The sequence below is a fragment of the Mobula hypostoma genome, chromosome 6 (assembly GCF_963921235.1).
Source record: "Mobula hypostoma chromosome 6, sMobHyp1.1, whole genome shotgun sequence".
NCBI classification, from domain to species: Eukaryota; Metazoa; Chordata; class Chondrichthyes; order Myliobatiformes; family Myliobatidae; genus Mobula; species Mobula hypostoma.
The window spans coordinates 151428358-151454695 of record NC_086102.1 but is presented as its reverse complement, the minus strand read 5'-3'; the positions used below and the strand labels follow the sequence as shown (position 1 = coordinate 151454695).

Sequence of the window (26338 nt, the reverse complement as noted above, 5' to 3'; positions counted from 1 at the left end):
AAGTCGATGAACTTGTAACACATTTACAGGTCGGCATGTATGATGTTGTAGGCATTATGAATCATGGCCGAAAGAAAATTATAGTTGGGTGCTTAACGTCCAAGGATACACATTGTATCGAAAGGACAGGCAGGAAGCCAGAGGGGGTGGCGTGGCTCTGTTGGTAGAAAATTAAATTAAATCATTAGAAAGCGGTGACATAGGGTCGGGAGGTGTTGAATCATTGTGGATAGAACTAAGGAAGTGTGAGGATAAAAAGAACCTGATGGGAGTTATATACAGACCTGCAAATTGTAGTAAGGATGAGGTCTACAAGTTACAATGGGAGATAGAAAATGCATGCCAAAGGGCAATGTTACAATAGTCATGGGTGATTTCAATATGCTGGTAGATTGGGAAAATCAGGTTCGTGCAGGATTCCAAGAGGGAGAATTTCTAGAATGCCCAAGAGATGGCTTTTTAGAGCAGCTTGTGGTTGAGCCCACTAGGGGATCAGCAATTCTGGATTGGGTGGGTGTGCAATGAACTGGAATTGATTAGAGAGCTCAAGGTAAAAGAACCCTTAGGGTCAAGTGATCATAATCTGATCAAGTTCCACCTGAAATTTGAGAAGGAAAAGTTAAAGTCAGATGTATCAGCATTATAGTGGAGTAAAGGGAATTACAGAGGCATGAGAGAGAATATGGCCAGAATTGACTGGAACAGAACACTGGCAGGGATGACGGCAGAGCAGCAATGGCTGGAATTTCTGGAAGCAATTCGGAAGGCAAAGGAAATATACATCCCAAAGAGGAAGAAATATTCTAAAGGCAACCATGGCTACAAGTGAAGTTAAAACCAACATAAAAGCCAAAAAGTGGGCATATAATAGAGCAAAAATTAGTGGGAAGTTAGAGGATTGGCAAACTTTTAAGTACCAACAGAAGGCATCTAAAAAAGTCATTAAGAAGGTAAAGTTGGAATATGAACGTAAGCAAGCAAATAATATTAAAGAGGATACCAAATGTTCCTTCAGATACATTAAATGTAAAAGGGAAGCGAGAATATATATTGGACCACTGGAAAATGATGCTGGAGATGTAGTAATAGGGGACAAGGAAATGGCAGATGAATTGAATAAGTATTTTGCATCAGCCTTCACTGCGGAAAATACTAGAAGTACGGTGGAAGTCCTGTTGGGGGTCATGAAGTGTGTGAAGTTACCATTACTAGGGAGAAGGTTCTTGGGAAACTGAAAGCTCTGAAAGCAGACAAGTCACTTGGACCAGATAGTGTACACACCAGAGTTCTAAAAGAGGTGGCTGAAGAGATTGTGGAGGCATTAGTAATGATCCTTCAAGAATCACTAGATTCTGGAATGGTTCCGGAAGACTGGAAAATTGCAAATGTCACTCCACTTTTCAAGAAGGGCAAGAGGCAGAAGAAAGGAAATTATAGGCCAGTTAGTCTGACCTCAGTGGTTGGGAAGAATTTGGAGTTGATTGTTAAGGATATGGTTTTGGGATACTTGGAGGCACATGATAAAATAGGCTGTAGTCAGCATGGTTTCCTCAAAGGAAAATCTTGTCTGACAACCTGTTGGAATACTTTGAAGAAATAATAAGCAGGATAGTGAAGGAGAATCGGCTGATGTTGTGTACTTGGATTTTCAGAAGGCTTTTGACAAGAAGCCACACATGAGGCTGCTATCAAGCCCATGGTATTACAGGAAAGATTCTAGCATGGATAAAGGAGTGGCTGATTAGCAGAAGGCAAAGAGTGTAAATAAAGGGAGCCTTTTCTAGTTGGCCGCCGGTGACTAGTGGTGTTCTACAGGGGCCTGTGTTGGGACCAGTTCTTTTTTATGTCAATGACTTAGATGATGGAATTAATGGCTTTGTTGCAAAGTTTGCAGATGATACAAAGATAGGTGGAAGGGCAGGTAGTTTTGAGGAAATAGGGAGGCTACAGAAGGACCTAGATAGATTAGGAGAACGAGCAAAGAAGTGGCAGATGGAAGACAGTGTTAGGAAGTGTATGTTCATGCACTTTGGTAAAAGAAATGAAAGGGTTGTCTATTTTCTAAATGAAGAGAAAATACAAAAAAAAACTAAGGCACAAGGAGACTCAGGATTGCTTGTGCAGTATTTCCTAAAGGTTCATTTGCAGTTTGAGTCTGTGGTGAGGAAGGCAAATGTAAGGTTAGCATTCATTTCAAGAGTACTAGAATATAAAAGGAAGGATGAAATGTTGAGACTTTATAAAGCATTGGTGAGCCTCACTTGGAGTACTGTGAGCAGTTTTTGTCCCCTTATCTTAGAAAGGATGTGCTGAAACTGGAGAGAGTTCAAAGCAGGTTACAAAAATCATTCCAGGATTAAACAGCATGTCATATGAAGACTGCTTGATGGCTCTGGGCCAGTATTCACTGAAATTCAGAAGAATGAGGGGTTACTTCATTGAAACCTATTGAATGGCTATGTGGAGCTTAGAAAAATAGAGAGCTATGGGTAAAGCCTAGGTACCCCATGCAAAGCTTAGTGAGAAAGTAAGGAGGCAAGGGATCCAAAGGGACATTGCTTTGTGGATCCAGAACTGGCTTGCCCACAGAAGGCAAAGAGGGGTTGTAGACGGGTCATATTCTGCATGGATTCAGTCACCAGGGCCTCAGGGATCTGTTTGGGGCCCCCACTCTTTGTGATTTTTATAAATGACCTGGATGAGGAAGTGGAGGGATGGGTTAGTAAATTTGCTGATGACACAAAGGTTGGGGGCATAGTGGATAGTGTGGAGGGCTGTCAGAGGTTATAACGGGACATTGATAGGATGCAAAACTGGGCTGAGAAGTGGCAGATGGAGTTCTACCCAGATAAGTGTGAGGTAGTTCATTTTGGTAGGTCAAATATGATAGCAGAATATAGCAATAATGGTAAGACTCTTGGCAGCGTGGAGGATCAGAGGGATCTTGGGGTCCAAGTCCATAGGACACTCAAAGCTGTGACACTCAGGTTGACTCTGTGGTTAAGAAGGCATACGGTGCACTGGCCTTCACCAATAGTGGGATTGAGTTTAAGAGCCGTCAGCTAACGTTGCAGCTATAAAGGACCCTGGTCAGACCCCACTTGGAGCACTGTGTTCAATTCTGGTCGCCTCACTACAGGAAGGACGTGGAAACCATAGAAAGGGTGCAGAGGAAATTTACAAGGATGTTGCCTGGTTTGGGGAGCATGTCTTATGAGAACAGGTTCAGTGAACTCAGCCTTTTCTCCTTGGAGCGACGAAGGATGAGAGGTGACCTGATAGAGGTGTTCAAGATAATGAGAGGCATTGATCATGTGGATAGTCAAAGGCTTATCCCCAGGGCTGAAATGGCTAGCATGAGGGGGCATAGTTTTAAGGTGCTTGTAAGTAGTTACAGAGGAGATGTTAGGGGTAAATTTGTTTATGCAGAGAGTGGCGAGTGTGTGGAATGGGCTGGCGGCGGCGGCGGCAGAGGCGGAAACGATAGTCTCTTTTAAGAGACTCCTGGATGGCTACATGGAGCTTAGAAAAATAGAGGGCTATGGGTAAAGCCTAGGTAGTTCTAAGGTAGGGACATGTTCGGCACAGCTTTATGGGCCGAAGGGCCTGTATTGTGCTGTACGTTTTCTATGTTTCTATGAATGGTGAAAGGTCTTGATAGACTGGATGTGGAGGGGATGTTTCCTATGGTGGAAGAGTCTAAGGCCAGAGGACATAACCTCAGAATAGAGGAGTGTCCTTTTAGCATGGAGATGAGGAGGAATTTCTTTAGCCAGGGAGTAGTGAATCTGTGGAATTCTTTGCCACAGGCAGCTGTGGAGGCCAATTCTTTATGTATATTTAAGGCAGAGGTTGATAGATTCTTGATTGACTGGGGCATGAAGGGAAACAGGATGAGGGGTGGGGGGGAAGACAGGAGATTTGGAATGAGGGGAAAAATGTTCAGCCATGATGAAACGGCCTAATTCTGCTCCTATGTGACGGGATCCTGAATTACCCCTATGAACTGTGCTCGTTTACCCCTATTAACTGTGCTTTTGAAAAGAGAGAGTAAGAGTTATTTAACATTGATATCTTGTTTTGAAAGAGAGAGAGAAAGATGAAGCCTAATTGTTGGACTGTCATTTTAAGGCACTGGAAGTAACTTTTGGATTTCAGCTGAGTTGGAGAGAGAGATGGCACCGAACAGCTCGTAAGTTGCTATGGTGACCGAGAGCGTTATTTAATGGACACTCAATGTTATGATTTTCGACAGGTTGTTGATATTTCTTCTCAAGGACTTTTGCCTGCTTGCATTTCTTACACACAGAGAGGAAGGAGGAGTTATTTGAGTGACAGCTGGTATCCAGTACGAGAAGATAAAATAGGAGGTCAGATGATAGACCTTAGACACATGGTTTCGACACTGAATGAGCATTGTTGTGCCCGCAGGAAAAGTTGGTTTTGGAGGATCGATCAGTCGCTCTTGCAGTGAAAACAGGAAAGGGGTTGACTGGTGGGGAGTTGTCCATGTGTCCACCCTTGCCTGGGGGATAGCTCCACCACAGAAAACCGGTCCCCTTTCTTAAAGTCACAGTCAGTGACTTTTAAAGGATTTCGAAGGACAACGAGAAGATCGACGGCATCAGCTCACCTGAAGACTCAAATCTCTCCCTCTCTCTCTCTCCATCACTACTCAACTCAATACCACGAACTGAACTGAACTGAACTGTATTCATCATCATAAGACTGTATCTTTTTACCCCTAGGCTTAAAGAAGCTTGGTTTTTCATACATATATTTCCACACTTACTGATATACTTACTTATATATATATAATCATTGCTAACCTGTTTGATTTATCTACATTTATATTACTGTATTGCGCAGTTACTAATAAACATTATTAGTTAATAGCAATACTGGACTCCAAAGTGTTTTCCATCTCTGCTGGTTCTTTATTCCCGTCACGGGGTACGTGACACCTATATCTTATGGTTTTATGGTTATTCTATTCCCACATTCAAATCATTGATAAGTGCTTTGGATAGCTGGTGCCCTGAGCAGTGACTCCTGCTGCATTACTCACTGCTGCTACCCAGACTACTTATTGTTAATCAAACAATTTTTATTCTATACCTGTGTGTTATCCCCAATATCATGCACATTAATCTTGCACTAGCCTTTTAAGCGGGACTTCAACAGAACTTTTTAAAAATCCAAACAAATTTCCCTCACCTCTTCTACTAGGCGTGTCCTCAAAAAAAACATAACAGGTTTCTCAAACACAATTTCCCTCTCAGAAATCCCACAATGACTTTGCTTAACTCCATTGCCAGTAATCTGTTGGCTTCTGTGATTCAACATTCTTTGCCATTCATTAGGACTACTGGGGTTATACTGGTATAGCTAAGCAAACATTCTACTTCTAAAATATGAACACTTTCAAGTAATTCTACCTTTAGTTCTGTAGCAAGAGTCACTGAATGTTTCATCCCAACAACAGCAATAATGTGTCTGAAGTTCTCGTCACGAAGATTAAGATATGTCTATCAACAAAATGCAAAACAAAATTCCAAAATTCAGCACTGTTTTGGTGTAAACAAAAACTGGGCAGAAGCCTTTGACAACCAGTCAGTTAATTGACTAGATCAACCTTTCTCAGTTTATCCCATATGTTGTTGCTCCAGTTAAGCCAGGAATAAAATTTTAAAGCTGCACTTTTAAATTTGAAGAAGCACTGGAGATTTCTTACATTTTGCATAAAATTTAAATCAATGATTGCTCTATTGGAAATATTAATGAGCCTTTTTACAAAATACTGCTGTGAACTGCATTCAAAGACAGCCACAGCCCGTCTCCCATTTGTACTGATGAAGCCTAATTCATATTTTTGTAAAGTCCATAAAAACTTATCTAGACTGGCGGAATGGTCTATTATTCATGCACCAGGTTTTCTCCTTCAAGCAGCACATGATACAAAAAGACTCTCTCCCTGCCTTCATGCCTGGCCCAAATAAAAGAGGCCAAAAACATTCCAGGTAATAAATCAAATACTAAAAGATTGCATCCCAAGAAATGCCTAATGCCAAAGGAAAAAATTCCCTTCATTCTTGTATAGTCACTGTGCTATATTTCACGACATCCCTTACTCACATCTGCTACGTTTACCACAATTCCAATCCTTATTTCTCTAAAACTCATAACTAAAAAATAAGGCAGAAAACAATGAAGTTTTCCAAGGACATCAAAAAATGCACCAACACACATCAAAGTTGCTGGTTAACGCAGCAGGCCAAGCAGCATCTATAGGAAGAGGCGCAGTCGACGTTTCAGGCCGAGACCCTTCGTCAGGACTAAAAATGCACCAAACAACCTTTCCTTCTTCATGGCAGCAAATCCAACAAAAACCATGATAAGTGAGTGACACAATGACAGAGTTTCCTTCTGCTTCTCATCGTATCTAGAGAAAAATATATTGGTTATTGCCGAGATGGTCAGAGTCTTACACCTGATACTACACATTCTGTACTTCAGAAGCATTTCCACAACTCTTTGCCCTTCATACACAAACTAATTCTAATTCGGCTCTTTCCTTTCAGCTCCAGAAAATATACAAGCATCTGTATCACTTTAGAAAAAGGGGTTATTCCTGAAGACACAGCAACTGGCAAGGTTGCCAATTGTCCCAGATAGAGCAAGGCTGGAGCTGCAGCTGCAATAGGTAACATTGCTTGGTAGTGCCTTCTTTTCCAAACTTTTCTGATAAAAAATAAAATGCATGCAGAGCAAAGCCGAGGAAATTTTCTCTTGGGACCCCGAATGCAAATAGTCTCCTGGATACTGTCATTATCTGTCCTCTTATTTTTCCAACTGGTCTCAAATTTTCTGTCTTTCCTGAAGTTTTTTCTTACCCTCTAACTAGGCTCAATATAACTACTGTCAAAGTGCTTGCAAAGCAGTCTGAGATTCAGCAGTTTTCAGAATCTCCTTTCAAGCACTCAGAATTGGGATTGTCAGGAAGGAAGCAAAAACAACTAAGGTGGTAATAAGCAGTCTCAAATAACAAGACAACAACTCACCTCTATCCAGCGGCTAAGCCCCTTTACTTAATGGAAGAAAACTACTATTCCTGTCTCTTATTGAAACAAGTAATTTAGCAAATTGATTTTGTGTTTAGTTGGGTGTTTAAGTAGCCCAATGTTACAGTAAGATTCCACAACAATTGAACCAACATTTTAATTCATAATTTAAATAGCCCTGACCTGTCTCCTGGACATGTTAACAGGCACACTTGTCCTACCAGAATATTGGAGGCTTAAACACTGGTTTACCATTTGATAATTACAGGCCAATGTGCTTACTCAAAACTCACGAGAAACTATAGACTGGTCTTATAAAATTACCTGTATATTAAATACTTCAATAGGACAACAAAATTACTTTCTGACCCCAATTCTAAAGCAACATGTGAGGTATTACCACTTAAAAGTAGCTCTGTTTTATTTAAAAACACACTTATATCACATTTAGAATACTTTGAAATAAGAGCGCATTCAGTGCTAAACCAACATTTCCTGTACCTTGCCTGAGAAAACTGCAGACAACAAAGTAATTAGACTCCTGAAGAAATTTGACAAATGTCATGTGCTGATTAATGCAATTTCCTCTGTGCCATGTCTTACTTCAAGAGAACTTAACAGGATGTTGTTAACCACTCAAACGTGAAAATATTTTCCATTTACATAAAGTTTATTTTGACTTGAAAAACAGTCACAGTATGTATACTGATAAGCAAAAGCACTTTCAAAACACAATTTCACCTATTTTACATTTTTGATTATAGTCACATTGACTCAGTGAAAATATTGGACCCAATATCCAACATCGCGATTGTTCTGCAAGTTCAGAACAGGTTCTAAGTGACAAATATAGCACTCAATTTGCATGTGTGATTGAGCCATTATAATACTGAATTCAAGTGCCACCTGCCTCACAGAACTGTGAGCTCTTCTAAATGGAGATCTAGCTCCTATTGTCAAATAAATTAATTTAAGTCCAGTTGAAGTTTGTGCTGTGTAACTTCATATTGGTTTTCTTTAGAACTTTACAGGTGATACAGATTATAATTAAGCCAGCAGGTAATTATCCACACATTAATAATGCTGGCTGCTGGCTCCAATTGGATAAGTGGGATAAATCGTCCAGTTGATGGGCGGATAGGGGCATTTAGAGATAAAAGGAACAAAAGCCATGAAATAAGGGCACTTAGCGAATGAAAATACCTAGAAATGGTCCTTCTGTACATCGATAGTCCTGAGTTCCTGTCATTTATTCTATTTGTCCTACAAGGACTTGACTTCCCAAATTACATTACCTTAGATTTGAGTTGATTGAATTCCATCTGCCACCAGTTTGCCCAACCTTACTGTTGATATATGCCCCACTATACTCTTACACAATGTTCTTCACTATCTACAACTCTACCAATTTGTGTACTGTCTGAAACTTTACTGATTAAACTATCTACATTCTCACCCAACAATCAGAAAACACTGGAGGAACTCAACAGTTCAGTTAGGCTCTATGGACAGAAAAAGAACAACTGAAGTTTCAAAGTCAACTGTTTATAGCATTCCAAAGATACTGCTTAACCTGCTGAGCTCCTCCAGCATTTTGTTTTTGTTGCTCCAAATTTCCAGTTTCTGCAATCTCTCGTGCCTACATTTTTATTCAAGACATTTATATGCATTGAAAACAGAGGTCTGAATACTGATCCCTGCAGTTCACCACTTACTACAGAACTGAAGTCAAAAAAACACCCATCCACCATAACCTTCTGTCACCTTTTATCCAGCCAATTTTGCATCCCTTGTGCTTTAATCTTCTTGACCAGCTTTCCATGTGGGACTGTAACTAAAGCCTTACTGAGGGCCACATAAACCAAGTCTGCTGTGGTGTCTTTATCAGTTTTCTTTGTTATCTCCTCAAAAGACTCAAATCTGAGAGACATGATCTTCCCTTTATAATATCATGCTGATTCTTCCTAATTAGTCTTTGCCCTTCCTATCCTTCAGAACCCTTTCTAACAATTTCCCTATCACTCCCTGCCAAAGATGCTTGCTGGCCAATAGTTTCCAGGCTTATTCCTATGCACTTTTTTGAATAAGAGGATAATATTAGTTATCCTCCCGTCTTCTGGATCTCAGCTGTGGCTAACAAAGATGTAAAATTCTTAGTGAGATACCCAGCAACCTCCTTTCTTGATTTCATAAGCATCCTGGGATAGATCCTGTCAGACCCTGGGCACTTATCCATCCTAACATGTGCCAATATTTGTAACATTTCATCTTTCCTGATTCTGAAGTGCTAGAGAATATCAGCATACCCCTCCCTTGATTCTCCAAACTCTGCATCCTTCTCCCTGGTGAATACCAATGAGAAGTACAGGCTCTCCCCAGAATGGAACAGAGTTCAGTACCTGAAAACGATTGGAACCTCAAACAACTGGCAGTGTGGCTGCCCAGCAACACATTTAAATAAAATCATTAGACAACCAAGTGTACTTAATCCAGTGTGCTTAACTCAGCAATTCAGATTTTGCTGAAAAATGAGTTCTCACACAGTAGAAGATGCCTGCAGCCGCAACAGCCGGCAAATCCATTGCACTAATAGCCCTAATGTTTGTTTGTATGTAGAGGCTGTACGTAAGTTGCAGCTTTGCATCCTGAAGAGGAACCGTATTCATTTAAGACCTCAGTCGTACCCCGCAGCTTTATATATAGATTCTATCTTTAGTCACTGAGGGGACCTAGTTGTCCTTAGCCATCCAGCTGCTTCTAATATACTTATGAAAGAAAAATGAAGAAATGTAATAAGATGTAAAAGGGCTGTAGCAGATTTAGTTGCTTTAATGGAAAAACTGAGACAAGTATCACAAATAGATGACCTATAGCAGAAATAGCCAGTCTGATACAAAGAAAGTATGAAGATGAGGTGTTTAAGTTTACATTGGACATCTTTGGTAGGAGGTCACAGAGAGGTCAGAGTGGAAGTGCAATGAAGTGGAACCTTTGAGCTGTCTTGTGTAATGAAAACAGTTACTTTGTCAGATGGTTACTCAATTTGCATTTGATTTCTCCCCTGTGTAGAGGAGACCACTTCAAAGAAGTGTAAGTGAATGCTGGGACAATTTAATAAAATTACAAGCACGGATGGGCCATTCTTTATGTATAAACCTAGATATTAAATTTTACTAAGGGGTAATATACTAACCTCCAAGAGGACCACAATCTTGTCATTGGGTTTGGAGGCTTGCATGCCTCAATAACCTGGAAAGCTATGTCAGTTGGAGTCAGGCCTTTATGCATTAGCTCTTGGTAGGGTCACCCATGTCAAACAAGGGTAGAGGCCAGTCTAAGAGTGGTCCACTGGTCCTCCACATTGATTGGCTAAAACCCTGACTGGTAAAACAAATTGTTATCGAAACAGCAATGAAGAATCCTTCATTGATTAGGATTGATCGGAGTGTGATGGTATTCCTGAGTCTCCACTCAGGACTTGCATGACTGACAGTAGTGAAAACTGAGAAGAAGCTGCTGACACGATGAAGGAAGCCCTGAACACCACCAGAGATGAAAGACCTTCATTGCTTCCCTATGCGCCAGTCGCGTAATGGGCAGTAAGTAAGTCATATATTAAAGTAGAGTCTGATCCTAATCTTATTCAGCTGTGCAATCACAAGAAGAAAAGCAGTCAATTATTCCCATTTAGAGAACAGAGTAGAATCATTGAGTTCAGATATGCTTATTTCGAGCAAGAGAGGAGTCTTGCAATTTTGCCCAATCATATTGGTGTGAAGCAACGTTGGAGGCTTAACCATATTGAAGATAATTTATAAATGCACATTGTTGTTCGATACATCTCAACCAAATTATGTGTAAGTCTGCTGAACCATCTGTGAAACATACAATTTTTGTTCAGCTACCAAACTGGCCTTTGAAACAGTCAAAAGTGAACACTTTCCAGAGGGAATGGAAATAATCACTTTTTCCCTTTATGTATTCAATATCTTCCTCCCTCACACACTATCCTGGTGTAAATGCCTACATTTTAGGACACCTTATTCTGCATGATGTTTCATATTGTTTTGGCTCTAGTTGAATGCAGATCTTTTGTTTTCATTTTTTAAATGGCACCATTTTTTGCTTTAAATCCTGTTGCCCTATTTACATGCAACTCTTGAAGAAAATAATGCTTTTTGACAAATGTCATATATCTTCAAAAAAATTTAACAGGATGTTAACTAGATTCCTTCTTCCTTTGTTAGGATTTTCCTCTGAACATCTACTAGTTTAAAGTATCCCATTTATTAGTCAGGTGATTACATTGAATAAATTCTCATTTAAGCTCAAATAAGTTTAAATGCCATCTATAAATTTGCTGATGGTACAACCATTGTTGACAGAACCTAAGATGGTGATGAGAGGGCACACAGGAGTGAGATATACCAGATAGTTGAGTGGTGTCACAGTAACAGCCTTACACTCAATGCCAGTAAGACCAAAGAGCTGAATCTGGGCTTCAGGAAGGGTAGGATGAGGGGCCACAGCCCAATCCACACAGAGGGATCAGTGGAGAGAGAGTGAACAATTTCAAGTTCATGGGTTTTAATATCTCTAAGGACCTAACCTGGTCCCAACTGATTGATGCAGCTATAAATAAGGCAAGAGAGTGGCTATATTTCATTAGGAATTTGTAGAGATTTGGTATGTCACCAAACCACTCAGAATCTTGTTCAGAGATACCATGGAGAGCATTCTGACTAGCTGCATCTCCATCTGATATGGGGGGAGGGGCAACTGCACAGGATCAAAGTAAGCTGCAGAGAATTGTAAAATTAGTTAACTCCATCGTGGGTTCTAGCCTCCGCCATATCCAAGACATCTTCAAGGAGCAGTGCCTCAAATAGGTGGCGTCCATCATTAAGGATCCCCACCATCCAGGACATGCCCTCTTCTCGTAGTTACCATCAGGAAGGAGGTACAGAAGCACAAAGGGACACACACAATGATTCAGGTACAGCTTCTTCCCCTCTGCCATCCGATTTTTGAATGGACATTGAGACCATGGACACTACCTCACTACTTTGTTTAGTTTTGTTTTTGCACTGATTCTGATTCTAGTAGGCCAATAGTATCGTGGCATCCGCACCAGACTTCAGGGCGAGTAGTCCTGGGTTCGAATCCGGCCAGAATCGTTGCATGCTTTCCATCCAGGTTGGATTGAGCGTTGAGCTGGCAGCCCCGTGAAAATCAGAGAAATGCTAAAGAAATGGCAAGTTGCAGCCCCAATGCACCACAAGGTGTGGAGAGGGACAACAACAACATTTCTGCTTCCGATTCTGATTTATTCACCTATTGATCATTTGGATCTGCTGACCTAATAACCAAATAATTACCCAAATTTGTGCTTTGATTCAATGGCAGAAGTGCTCTATAGTTATATTAAATAATATCAGTAAAGAAGCTGAGTTAGGGTTTCTTCTGTTAAGCTTTCTAAGGCAAAACTGTTACAATTATACTGTGATGTTATTATGATCAACTCTGTGACATTATTCACTGTATATTTCATGTACCTACTGCTTTTATAGCTCCTAATAGTATCCTATTTGGTCTCCAAAATTAGAATGGCAGAAGCAAAGTTCTTTCCAGTGCTGCAACATTTTAGTGCAGATTAATTTTATCCAGAATCTGATGCTAAGTATGAGCTCCTCAGATGGGCGTCTGTACCTATGATGTGCAGAAGCCCTGAGCGTGCACAGGAACATTAAAAAGCATACAGCATTCATTTTCACATCATGAAAAAAGATTTTGTGGATTGGAAGCCACGCTGAGATGTGAGAGTTGAAGCCCTGTTCTGATGTTAAAAGGGATTAAGGTTTTAGCAAATCTGTGGCATGTCTGGTCACACTTTCACAAAACTCCACCTAGTTGGGTGTCCAAAATCATGATTCCAAATACTTTAAGCACCACCACTTGCATCAGAACCCCACTTCCTGATCGAGTAATAAGACCACTCAACCTTCAGAATCAGAATCAGGTTTATTATCACTGACATACTGTATGTCAAATAATTGTTATTTTGTGGCAGCAATGCAGTGCAAGACATAAAAGTTACAATAAATAAATAATGTTCAAACTAACCATTCAATACCGAATCAAAACACCATTCTCCACACCATCTAGTTGCGTGGGCAACATCTCCAATGCCATCGCTTGACTGTGTGTCCAACAGCCCCACCAATCATTCATGTATTGAATACAACCTCCCACTGATACCCGGCCTACCCCCACACTCTCTTTCACTAGTGAGATCCAAAAGTTAACTTTTGTTCATTTAACAATGTCAGTGTTGCATGAGGAAAGATTTTTGTGAGCATTTCAACTTGCCAAGCCAATACCATCATGCGTGAACATAATTCGCAGCTTAAAAAAAATAATTGCCATGTTTTCCTGTGCAATGGTTTAGTTACACACCTTCCCAGCAAAAAAATCTAGACCACTTAAGTTAGCAAAAACATGCAGTAGTATACTTTGCTCTGATTCAACATGGTTATTTATGTGGAATGAAAACATTTCCAAAAGGTAATTAACATATCAACTTCCAACTCAGTCAAAGCAAATGTTCAACATAAATTATCCTTAGTCGTATGCGTTAAACTTAAATTTTTAAGCAAGAATTTTGACCAGCCAAGAACCATTCAAAAAAATTTACCTGCAGGTTTTGTTTAATTCTTTTCAGGTTGTGTTGAAGAAGGAAATTCTTCTCTAGGAAGAAACGGCTGTACTGATCATCTATTTGTTTTAATAAGTTATGGAAGAGAAGGGTGGCCAGTGAATCATTATTCGAGGCAAGTTCCCTGTTAAAAACAATGACCATGGGATTAAATTTGAATGTGTGTCCCATATGTAAAAAGGTTTTCATATTGTTATGAACACTGTTAATGATCAGCATAATGGTTTGTTCCACAATGGAAAATGATTCAGAGAACAAAGACATGAACAAACCCAATTCACTAGACCCTCCGTAGGTGTATTTGATCTCCAAAATTAAGAGCATGGAAAGTTTTATTTTCTCTTTGAATAAGCTGAAAAATATGAGGGGGTGGAAATTGTGTCAGAACTGGAAGAAACTTGGCTTTGGTGTCACCTACTATCCAATGCCCTGCCACCAATAAAGAGAATAAATTAATCCGTGGAAGGAAACATGGGGAGGGAACACAACTTGCAGCTGAAATACCTGCACCATATGAAATACTTACACCAGACAAATTTCTTCCCAGGGGGGTCTAAGCAGGCAGGGTTGTCTGATGGACAAATCAGTACTACTCTGCAAGAAACATTCAAAGATTAAAACTGAAGTGAAGTCCTGCTAGTTCTGAACTAATCTGCATATTTAATGCAGGATCCTGATATCTTCTTGTGAATATTGTGCTGGAAGGATCAAGCTGAGGCTAAGCCTAGGCAGGAATGCAGCTGGATTTCGGAGTGTCAAACATTATTCTTAAATTAATTACAAGCATCTCAACTTCGATCAACTACTATGTTTCATGATTCACATGTGAAAAGCAGTCTCCTCTGTAAGGCACTACCATGCTGCCTGTTTACATGAGAACCTCTCTTAAAATATTATTTTCTTTTTCTCTTTAGATGTCTATTTACCAGAACACAATGCATTCAGTGGATGAACTATTGATACAATTGGCACAGAAAAAGGCGTGCAATATATGCTGGATGAAGGATCCATGCTTTTCCTACTTCCAGGCTCTTGTTTCAACGCCATATGATACGGAATCGTAAGACCTCTTTCCACTACCACAAATAATAGTTAGAATCTTGTCATCATTGCTATTTCAGTGAATTCAGGCCCTCAGGCTTAAAAATAAATTCTTCCACTTCATGTAAACTTTCCACAAATCACTTTAAATCTCCGTAGTTAAAATATTAAGCTTTGTCTCTTCTAAAGAAAGAAGATCTTGCTTAGCCAATCTTTCCTCCCAACAATTTCTTCATCCACAAAAGCACTCAGATAAAGAGAGGTCTGGATAGGGCAAACAGAAATTACTATATCCCTAAGCAGAATGGTCAGTAACTAGGAGACATGGTAGGAGATCAGAGAGGAGGTACACAAAAATATTTTGCTGAACAAGTGAGGGAAGATTGACGCTCAATGGCTGAAAGGATAGTGGACAAATCCACACCAATTTAAAAACACATCTAGATGAACAGTTGAAGAACCACAATCTTTGGTACTGGGATGTCTGAGTAACCCGAAGTCCATTTGTGGTTAGCATAACCATGGTGGTCTGAACAACCTATCTTTATGCTGTAGTGTGCATCTTTGTGAATCTCTTCTGCATTTCCTCTTTTGTTATCATATTCTTCCCATTAAGTTGTGACAAGAACTGTACAAGGTACTACAGTTTTGGTGAAAACTTGTATTTAATTTTTGATGTGACCTCCCTACTCTGCAGCCAAAGAGTTAAGAACACAAAGAGAATGAAGGAGAATATAGTGCCTTTTCCTTCTCCTTTCTTTCCATTTGTTAGATATTCTTTTATTTTGATTCTTCATAGGTGATTCTTATTTACCTGGTTAGGCATGGAATGTGTTGAGATACAAACAAATCTACCACTTCTGCCTAGTTTCATCATGAGTTTTAATAACTCAGTATCTATTGATGGTGAGTATTTTGAACAATAAATTTTAAATGTAGCATGAGGAGTTTAAGTTACTGATATTAATTTTGGCAATAGTTGTTTTGATTCTGAAATCAGATTAGGATTTAAGTCTGCCGGAATCATTTAAAGGCAATATCAAATATTCTGCATCAAAATGTTCTGGATAAGCTGCGAGTTTGCACTCAATGACTCTTCCAACTTTGGTTAATTGGCAGGACTTCTGCATACGAGTTAATAAATTACAGGATCAAGCTTCATACAATCTAGCACATAAACTGATATTTCACAACAGCTCTGAGGAGGTGCCACACTGTTGGAGGTGCCGTCTTTCAAATGAAGTTTTTGTTAGTTTTTAAGTTGGTTTGTCATGTGTTTTTGTGATCTCATTCTGGAAAAACATTGTATCATTTCGTAATGCATGCATTACTAAATGACAATAAAAAAGGACTGTGTGTCCTCATAATCTAATCTAATCTAAATTCTGAAAAAAATTTGACGTATGGAAGAATGCAGATAAGAGAAATCTGAAATTAAAAAAACAACACAGGAAGGGTAGAAATATTCAGCAAATCAGGCAGCATCCATGGAGGGAGAACAGTGAACACTTCATATTGAGAACCTTTCAGTACAACTGTGAAAATAAAAGGTCAATAACTTGAAATATCAAATTTATTTTATCCTTCACGGATGTTATGTGACCTATTGTACATCTCAGACATTGTTTTTTCTGCTTCCCCACAACGACAGTATTTTGCTCTGCTGTAAATCAGGGTTCTCGCTGATCACAGGTGCATGCAAAAAAATCCAATAGCACAATTCAGAAATGGGTGTTCTGATGTACTGGCTAATATTTGGCCCTCTGTATGGGTAGAACTCAAAAATGCAGAGGGTGCCGGTACTCTGATAGGATTATACTACAGATCCAGCCCCTATAGCCACTGGGACATTGAAAAACAGATATCTAAGCATATTTGGGAAAGGTGAAAAACAGAGATGCTGTAGTGGGGGACCTCCACTTCCCTAATACAAACTGGGATCTACTTTGTGCAAGAAGTGCAGACAGGGCAGAGTTTGTTAGGTACATTGATATTTCTTAGATCAATATGTAAATAGTTCAATGAGATAAGGGTCCATATTGGACCTAGTGTTGGGTAATGAACTGGCCAAATGACTGAACTTTCAGTCGGAAAACAGTTAGTGAACTATGATCACAACTTCTTAAGTTTTAAGATAATTATAGATAAGGATAAGTATGCATGTTGCAAGAGAATATTGAATTAGAGCAGGACAAGTTACAAGAGTCTTAGGCAGAAACTAGGGAGAGATGATTGGGAACAATTGCTGATGGGATTCTGTAGGTAAATGTAGTCTCAGGAAAACAAATTTGAACAAAAATCAGATGCACGTCAACTGTTGATCCTGCTGACAAATTTGCAGTCTCTGAAAAATAAAATTAAAAACCTCAGAGCAAGATTGCTGTACTTGAGGGACTTCAGGACTGCCATGTACTTTGCTTCACAGAAACATGGTTCACCGCTGCCATTTCAGATGCACAGTTTCAGCTTGATGGCTTCATTATTCCCCGAAAAGACAAGATGGCTCAGTGTTTTAAATGCAGAGAAAGTAAAGTATGCTATATGATTAATTCATTGTGATGTACAAACGTGACAGTTCTGTCACAGTCCTGCTCACCCGAATTAGAAGATCTAGATTATGAGAACACTCAGTCCTTGTTTATTGTCATTTAGAAATGCATGCATGCATTGAGGAATGATACAATGTTCCTCCAGAGTGATATCACAGAAAAACAGAGCAAACCAAAACTAACACTGACAGAACCACATAATTATAACATATAGTTACAGCAGTGCAAAGCAATACCATAATTTGATAAAGAACAGACCATGGGCACGGTAAAAAAAAAGTCTCAAAGTCCTGAGTCGATCGACTCCCGAGTCCCCGATAGCAGGCGGCAAAAGGGAGAAACTCTCTGCCATAAACCTCCGGGCACCGACAACTGCCGATGCATTGGAAGCACCTGACAACAGCCGACACTGAATCCGTCTGTCCGAAAACTTCGAGACTCCGACCAGCCCTTCCAATACAGCCTCCCGAGTGCCATCCTCTGCTGAGTGCCTTCGACTTTGTCCCGGCCACTGAAACGAGCACAGCTGAGGACTCGAGGCCTTCTGCTCTGGAGATTCCAAACCACACAGTAACAGCGGCAGCGAAGCGGGCATTTCAGAAGTTTCTCCAGATGTTCCTCTCACGTCTGTCTCCATCAAATCAGAACTGTGCATGGTCCCCTACTTGACAAATAACAGACATCACCACCGAAGTGGCCGCGCGCGCTGTCACGCCGCCATCTTCTCCTCCTCCTCCACATCTAGCAGCAAAAGCCATCCATTTTGTCTGCTGAGGGAGTTTTCTGTCATCATCCTGGTAGCTGTGTACATTTTACCTCAGGCCTGTGTCAAGCAGACTTTGAGGAGCAGAGCAGCGTAATCAGCAGGCAGAAAACTGCAAACCCTGATGCCTTCCCTATTATTGCGGGGAATTTCAACCACGCCAACTTGAAGAAGCCTCTGAACAACTACCATCAACACACCACCTGTAGAACCAGGGGAGTCAACACACTTAACCTCTGTTATACCAGCATCAAGAACACTAGAACACTTATTGTGCCACCCCACACCCACACTTTGGAAAGTCCAATCACCTGGCTGCACTTCTACTCCCTGCCAATAGGCAGAGACTAATGACCGCAGCAGCAGTAGTTAGGACCAAGAAGGTATTGATCTAGGGAGGCAGAAGAGCATTTACAGGACTGCTTTGAGTCAGTGGACTGGACAGTACTCAGGGATTCATCTTCGAGTCTGAATGACTATGCCACAGTTGTCACCGACTTCATTAAAACCTGTGTGAATGAGTGTGTGCCTACGAGGACATACCTGAATCAAAAGCCGTGGTTGAACCACAAGATTTGTAGTCTGCTGAGGGCTAGATCCGTGGTAGTTAAGACTGGCAATCTAGTACTATACAAGAAGTACAGGTGCAAACTTCAGAAGGCTACCTTAAGAGCAAAAAAATCAATTCCAGTTGAGGCTAAAGACAGAATCTGATGCACATCAGCTTTGGCAGGGTTTGCAGTCCATTACTTCCTACAAAGTGAAACTAACATAAAAATGGCAGTAACACACACAAAATGCTAGTGGAACGCAGCAGGCCAGACAGCATCCATAGGAAGAAGCACAGTCAACGTTTCCGGCTGAGACCCTTTGTCATTTTGTGTGTGTTACTTGAATTTCCAGCATCTGCGATTTCCTTGTGTTTGCGTTTTAAAAATGGCAGTGCTTCACTCCCAGATGAGCTCAATGGCTTTTATGCACACTTTGAAAATGAGATTAAAACTACATCTACTGAATGCAAATCCCTGCAGCATCTGGTGACCCTGTGATCGCTGTCTCAGAGGCTGATATCAGAAGAGGCGAGCCCTTGCAGGGCATTAGGCCCAGATGGTGTACCCAATAGGGCTCTGAAATCCTGTGCCAACCAACTGGTGGAAACATTTAAGGAAATCTTCAATCTCTCACTGCTACAGCTGGAGGTTCCACACTTCAAAACGGCAACAATCATACCAGTGCCCAATAAGAGCAAGGTGAGCTGTCTCTATGACTATCATCTAGTGGAACTCATATCTACTGAGATGAAGTGCTTTGAGAGGTTGGTCATGGCTAGAATCAACTCCTGCCTATGCAAGGACCTGGATCTGCTGCAATTTGCCTATTGCCACAAAAAGTCCACGGCAGATGCAGTCTCACTGGCTGTCCACTCAGCCTTTGATCACCTGGACAACAGTAATACCTACGTCAGGCTGCTGTTTATTGACTACAGCTCAGCGTTCAACACAATCATATTCCCAATTCTAATCAAAAAGCTCCAAAACCTTGGCTTCTGTACCTTCCTCTACAACTGGATCCTTGACTTCCTTAACAAGAGAGCACAGTCTGTGCAGATTGGAAATAACATCTCCTCACTGACAATCAACAGTGGTGCACGTCAAGAATGTGTGCTTAGCCCACTGCTCTACTCTCTATACACTCATGTGTGGTAGGCACAGCTCAAATGCCATCTGTAAATTTGCCGATGACACAACTATTGTTGGGAAAATTTCAGATGATGATGAGGAGGCATACAGGAGCGAGGAAGATCAGTTGGTTGAGTGGTGTCACAGTAACAATCTTGCACTCAACATGAGTAAGACCAAAGAATCGATTATAGATCTCAGGAAGGGTAGGATGAGAAAATAGATGTCAGTCCTCATTTAGGGATCAAAAATGGATGGGGTGAGCAGTTTCAAGTTCCTGGGTGTCAACATCTCTGAGGATCTATCCTGGCCCATCATATTGATGCAATTACAAAGAAGGCACAACAGCAGCTATATTTCATTGGAAGTTTGAGGAAAATTGGTATATCACCAAAGACTCTCACAAATTTCTACAAATGTACCATGGAGGACATTTTAAACAGTTGCATCACCATCTAGTATGGAGGGGCCACTGCTCAGGATCAGAAAAAGTTGCAGAACATTGTAAACTTAGTCAGCTCCATCACAGGCAATGGCCTCCACAGCATCCAGGACCCTTTCAAAAGATATCCGTAATTAAGGTCCACCATCACCCAAGACATGCCCCTTCTCATTGCTACCATTAAGTAGGTGGTACAGGAGCCTAGAGACACACACTCAGTGTGTCAGGAACAGCTTCTTCCCCTCTGTGATCAGATTTCTGAATTGGCAATGAACTCATGAACACTTCCTTGGTATTTTTTTTCACAAATAAGAGAAAACCTGCAGATGCTGGAAATCCGAGTAACACACACAAAATGCTGAAGGAGCTCAACAGGCCACACAGCATCTATGGAAAAAGTACAGACAGCGATTGGGCTGAAACCCTACAGCAGGACTGAGAGGTGTGTAGAACGGGGTGGGAGAAGCAGCGGGGTTTCCGCCCAAAATGTCGACTATACTTTTTTCTTTAGATGCTGCCTGGCCTGCTGAGTTCCTCCAGCGTTTTGTCTGTGTTGCTTGGTAATTTTTTCCCTCTTTTCTGCACTACTTATTCATTTCATATATATTTTTATTGTAATTTATAGTTTGGAATGTACTGCTGCCACAGAACAACAAATTTCATGACATATGTTGGTGATATTAAACGTAATTCTGATTCTGATTCTGGTTGGAGGTCCGTGACTAGTGGTGTTTTGCAGTGATCTGTACTGGGACCTCTGCTTTTTGTGATTTATGACTTGGATGAAAACTTAGGTGGATGAGTTAGTAAGTTTGCACATGATACAAAAATTGATGGTGTTGTGTATAGTGTAGAAGAGTGCCAAAGGATACAGCAGGATATAGATGACTTGCAGATATGGGCAGAGAGGTGGCAGATGGAGTTTAACTTGGGCAAATGTGAAGTGTTGCATTTGGGAGATCACATGTAAAGAAACAGTACATTGTTAATGGCAGGACCATTGATGTGCAGAGTGATCTTGCAGTTCAAGTCTATAGCTCCCTGAATGTGGTTACACACAGGTTGATAAGGTGCTGAATAAGGCATATGGCATGCTTGCCTTATTATTCGAGAGAAATTAGTTCCAGAGTCAGGAATTTGTTGCATTTTTATAAAACTGTAGTTAGACTGCATCTGGAATATTGCATTCAATTCTGATTGCCCATTATAGGAAGGGTGTTGGGGTTTTGGAGATGATGCAGAAGAGGTTTACCAGGATACTGGCATATGCTATATGGAGAGGTTAGACAGCAGCAGCGGCTGAGGGGAGATCTGATAGAGCTTGAAAAGATTATGAGAAGTACAGATAGAGTAGACAGCCAGTATCTTTTTCCCAGAGTTGAAATGTCTGAGACCAGAGGGCATGCATTTAAGGTGAGAAGATTAAGTTCAAAGGACTTGTACAAAGCAGATGTAAATTCAAAGAGATATACAGAGTGGTGGTGGTAAGTACGTGAATGTGCAGGAAATGAAGGATAGATAAAGGTGATCCTAGTTTTTAATGAGATATAACTTTTACTGGTAAACTTAAAGAGGCTTGAAGATTATACGAATTAACCCCAAACAAAAACAAGGATAAAACCAATGAAGTCATATTCAAGATACATCTGAACATGTTTTAGTTATTGTTTTTAGCTCAGACATCTGGAAAGTTCTCTCTGTGTTTTGCCTACCCCTATTTTTCAAAATATTTTTCCATCAGAGTATACAGCTGAACTTTTACTTTTCAGTTCTGAAGGAGAGCACTACTGAAATGTCAGCATTAAGTTCTCTCCAGATTTATTATACAAGCTTCTTTGCATCATTTTACATTATGAAAATTTTGACCTTTGTTTTTCAAAATCTTTAGTTATTGAGATTTTTACTTTTCTTTATAATTGTGAAGAACAAAGCTAAATACAGATGAGTAACAAATTTTTCCAAATATAGTTGAAAGTAATTAGCTTCTCACCAATCCTGGTTTTCTAGCCAAACAGCCAGGAATTGACGGACCTCCATGGGAAATGTATCATCATACAACTGGTCTACTTTTTCCAGGAGTTGTGCATCCAGTTGATGGAGTTGATGCCATTGAGACATTCTGTCAAAAGATTTGTAGAGCAAAACTGATCAGCACCAGAGCAAATTAATTTATCAAGAATTAAATAACTTTTATAGAACATCATAAAGAATTATTACAAGTAGATTTTAATTTCCTTCTAAAACAGCTCTATAACCCAAAATGCACCTTTCGTCTTTCCTCCTGCTTCTTATGCATAAATACTCAAACAGAAAAAATACTCTCACTCAGAGGCGAGTGTGATGACATCAATAAATTGGGTTATTTTTATTCCTATTTATTTAGTGTTGGAATTTTCATATGACATGCTGATAATGTTGATGAAAAATCAGCAAATAATTCAAGGAAAATACGTCAAGAAAGGGAAGGAAAGTAATACAGTACTATGGTGTATACTTTCTAAACTCCCAACAAGGGAAGTCAAGGTAAAAGTTTAGCTCAATTGAGTTAATTGGGCATGCTAATTTTTCACTATTTTTAATTACCATTTTAAATCTGTTGCATCAACCATCATCTACTTTGTCCACTCTAAGCAAGTTCTAAAATTTTTCATTATAATTATACAGACTGTACGGAAGCTTTCAAGGAGTGTCTTAAAAAGGAAAACTGCAGGGGTAAAGATGTTTGGGAATTCAGTCCCGCAGCTTAAAGCCAAGACTGTTGAATGACATTGCCTAGGATGACGAAGCAAGAAATGACTTGATATACAAGAGGATGGATTAGTGTTTTAGAATTGGAAAATATTACATAGCAAGATTGGAAATCAAAATTATGGAGTAAGGCAAATTAGGAGATGATACCAGCAACAGAAAAACAAAAGAAAAAGCAAACCCTTTGAAGAACACTATCCTAGCATTTTCTGTAAATCATAGCATAAAATTCTCATCCATACATCCACATTCTTTCCTAAAGCTAAAGTTTTCCATTGCAATATCTTAGTAAGACCAATAATGCGGGTATTTTTTCAGGAAAATGAAGCAGATTAAGACCTCTGGAATTGTTAATTTGCTTCCTTTCCCTCATTCGAACAAAGTATACTTTTACCATTTCTTGTATTTGCATCCAAATTACTGAAAATCCCTTTCCCTTTCATTGAAAAACCCTTCAGCAGTTATTCTATGTAATCATACCTGGAGACATTTCTCCCACACTCCTCAGCTGTCAGTTCTCTTTCAGGTTCTTGAAATTTTAATCACTTCCCAATTATGTCTGTGATAATTATTTGTTGAAATGAGCAAGAACTTGATAAAAAAAATTTTTTGAGTAACACACGTAAAATATTGGGGGAACTCAGGAGGTCAGTCAGCAACTATGGAGAAGAATAAAGAGTCAGTGTTTTGGGCTGAGATCCTTCATCAGATTTTTTAAAAATTCAATAATCATGTCCTATTATAGCAATGAAAATAAGAACAGAAATCTGGGATTTCCATTCTCTGCACTGAGTGATGTGGTGAAGTACCGGTGATGTTCTCACTTGCAATGTGAGATTGACACCATGCTTATCACATTGTCTAACCCACTATGTCAAATATGGCCCAAAACATTGACTGCTTATTATTTTCCACAGGTGCTGCCTGACCTGCTGAGCTTCTCCTGCTAAGGTAAATCATGACTTGGCACCCAAATACTTTCCAGCATTTAAAAGGTACAAACCAAGATAGTATGCTTTTCACTTGTGAACTCCAATAACTTTCAAGAAGTTCAACACCATGCAGGACAAAGCAGCTTAGTTGACTGATGCCCCTTCCAGCATCCTAAACCTATCCCCTCCACCACCAGGACACAGTGCCTGCAGTGCGCGCCACCTGCAAAATACACTGCAGTTACTCGATTGGATTACTTGACAGCAGCTCAAAAACCCACTGCCTCTTCCACAAGAATGGATGAGTGCTTCAGACATATCAGAGCACTAGCACCTGTAAGCTCCTCGGAAATTATGTCACCATTTGAACCTCATGGGCAGTCTAAGTCCTGGAAGGCCCTGCTGAGCACCACCGTGGGAATATCTTCACTACATGGAACCTGAAGGTCAAGAAGATCTCAAGATCTTTTAAGGACAGGCAACAAATGCTGGCCTTATGTGTAAACCCCAGGTTCCAAGAAAAGAAAAAAAAAATAGCACTTACGGTATACATTAGAAGTTTGAGCACATTGCTATGTGTGCATTCATTTGACTGCATTTAGCAAAAATAAAATCAGAAAGGGGGAAATGCATTAGTATTTATGTAAGATATAAATTGTATTTATATACAGTATTTATATTCAGTATTTATATGTGGTCCAGGGAAGGTTTAAGGGAATGATCTCTGGAATAAAATGGTTAATCTTTGAGGAGCTTTTGATGGCACTGGGTTTGTGCTTGCTAGAGCTTAGAAGAATGAGGGGGGATCTCATTGAAACCTATCGAATATTGAAAGGCAAGACAGAGTGGATGTGAAAAGGATGTTTCCTATAACAGTGGAGTCTTGGACCAGACAGCACAGTCTCAGAATACAAGAACATCTTTTTAGAACAGAGATAAAGATGAATTTCTTTAGCCAGAGGGTGGTGAATCAGTGGAATTCATTGCCACAGATAGCTGTGGAGGTCAAGTCATTGGGTATATTGGGAAACAGTGATCATAATACAATAGAATTCACCCTGCAATTTGTGAGGGAGAAGCTAAAGTCAAATGTATCAGTATTACAGTGGTGTAAAAGGAATTGCAAAAGCATGAGAGCGGAACTGGCCATAATTGATTGGAAGGGGACACTGGCCAGGGATGATAGCAGAACAGCAATGGCTGGAGTTTCTGGGAGCAATTCAGAAGGTGCAGCATAGATACATCCCAAAGAAGAAGGCAGGAAGATGCAACCGTGGCTGACAAGGAAAGTCAAAGCTAACATAAAAGCAAAAGAAAGAGCATATAATAGAGCAGAAATTAGTGGGAATTTAGAGGATAGGGAAATATTTAAAAACTAACAGAAGGCAACTAAAAAAAAGGGGGGAAAGATGAAATATGAATTTAAGCTAGCCAATAATATCAAAAGCATACCAAATATTTTTTGCAGATATATAAAGAGTTAAATTGAGGAGAGAGTGGATGTCGGACTGCTGGAAAACATGGCTGAAGAGATAGTAATGGGGGACAAGGAAATGGTGGATAATCTGGGTAATTATTTTGAATCAGTCTTCACTGTGGAAGACGTCTGTAGAGTGTTGAAAGTTCGAGAATGTCAGCAGGCAGAAGTGAGTGCAGTTGCTATTACTAGGGAGATGCTGCTTGGGAAACTGAAACATCTGAAGGTAGGTAAGTCAACTGAACCAGATGGTGTACACCCCAGAGTTCTGAAAGAGGTGACTGAAGAGATTGTGGAGGCATTACTAATGATCTTTCAAGAATCAATAGTTTCTGGATTAGTTCCGGAGGACTGGAAAATTGCATATGTCACTCCACTCTTCAAGAAGGGAGGAAGGCAGAAGAAAGGATCTATAGACCATTTAGCCTGACCTCAGTGGTTGGGAAGATGTTAGAGTTGACTGCTAGGGTTGTGGTTTCAGGCTACTTGGAGGCACATGATAAATTAAGCCAAAGTCAGCATGGTTTCCTCAATAGAAAATCTTGCCTGACATATCTGTTTGAATTCTTTGAAGAAATAACAAGCAGGATTAATAAAGGAAAATTGGTGGATGTTGTGCAGTTGGATTTTCAGAAGACCTTTGACAAAGTGTTGCACATGAGACTGCTAAATAAGATAAAAGCCTAGGGTGTTGCAGGAAAGGTACTAGCACAGATAGAGCATTGGCTGATTGGCAAGAGGCAAGGACTGGGAATAAGGGGATCCTTTTCGGATTGGCTGCCAGTGTCTCGCGGTATTCCACAGGGGTCCGTGTTAGGACCGCTTCTTTGTATATTTTATGTCAACAATTTGGATGATGGAATTGACGACTTTGTGGTCACGTTTGTGGATGATAAGAAGATAAGTGGTTGTGCAGGTAGTGTTGGGGAAG

General features: G+C 40.1%; 1 protein-coding gene across 3 annotated transcripts in view; it reads right to left on the bottom strand.

The window, feature by feature from the left end:
* Positions 1–26338, bottom strand: part of LOC134348501 (signal transducer and activator of transcription 4-like) — a 237459-nt gene that overhangs the window by 195646 nt on the left and 15475 nt on the right. For 2 of the 3 annotated variants that reach the window (XM_063051973.1, XM_063051974.1), the window contains exons 2-3: positions 22241–22369; positions 13756–13900 (exon numbers count right to left, since the gene is read on the bottom strand). In XM_063051973.1, coding sequence (XP_062908043.1) covers positions 13756–13900; positions 22241–22368 — 273 coding nt within the window. In that variant the 5' untranslated portion in view covers position 22369. Of the gene's footprint in view, positions 1–13755; positions 13901–22240; positions 22370–26338 lie in introns of those variants that run through there. The other variant, XM_063051975.1, reaches the window with a different exon arrangement.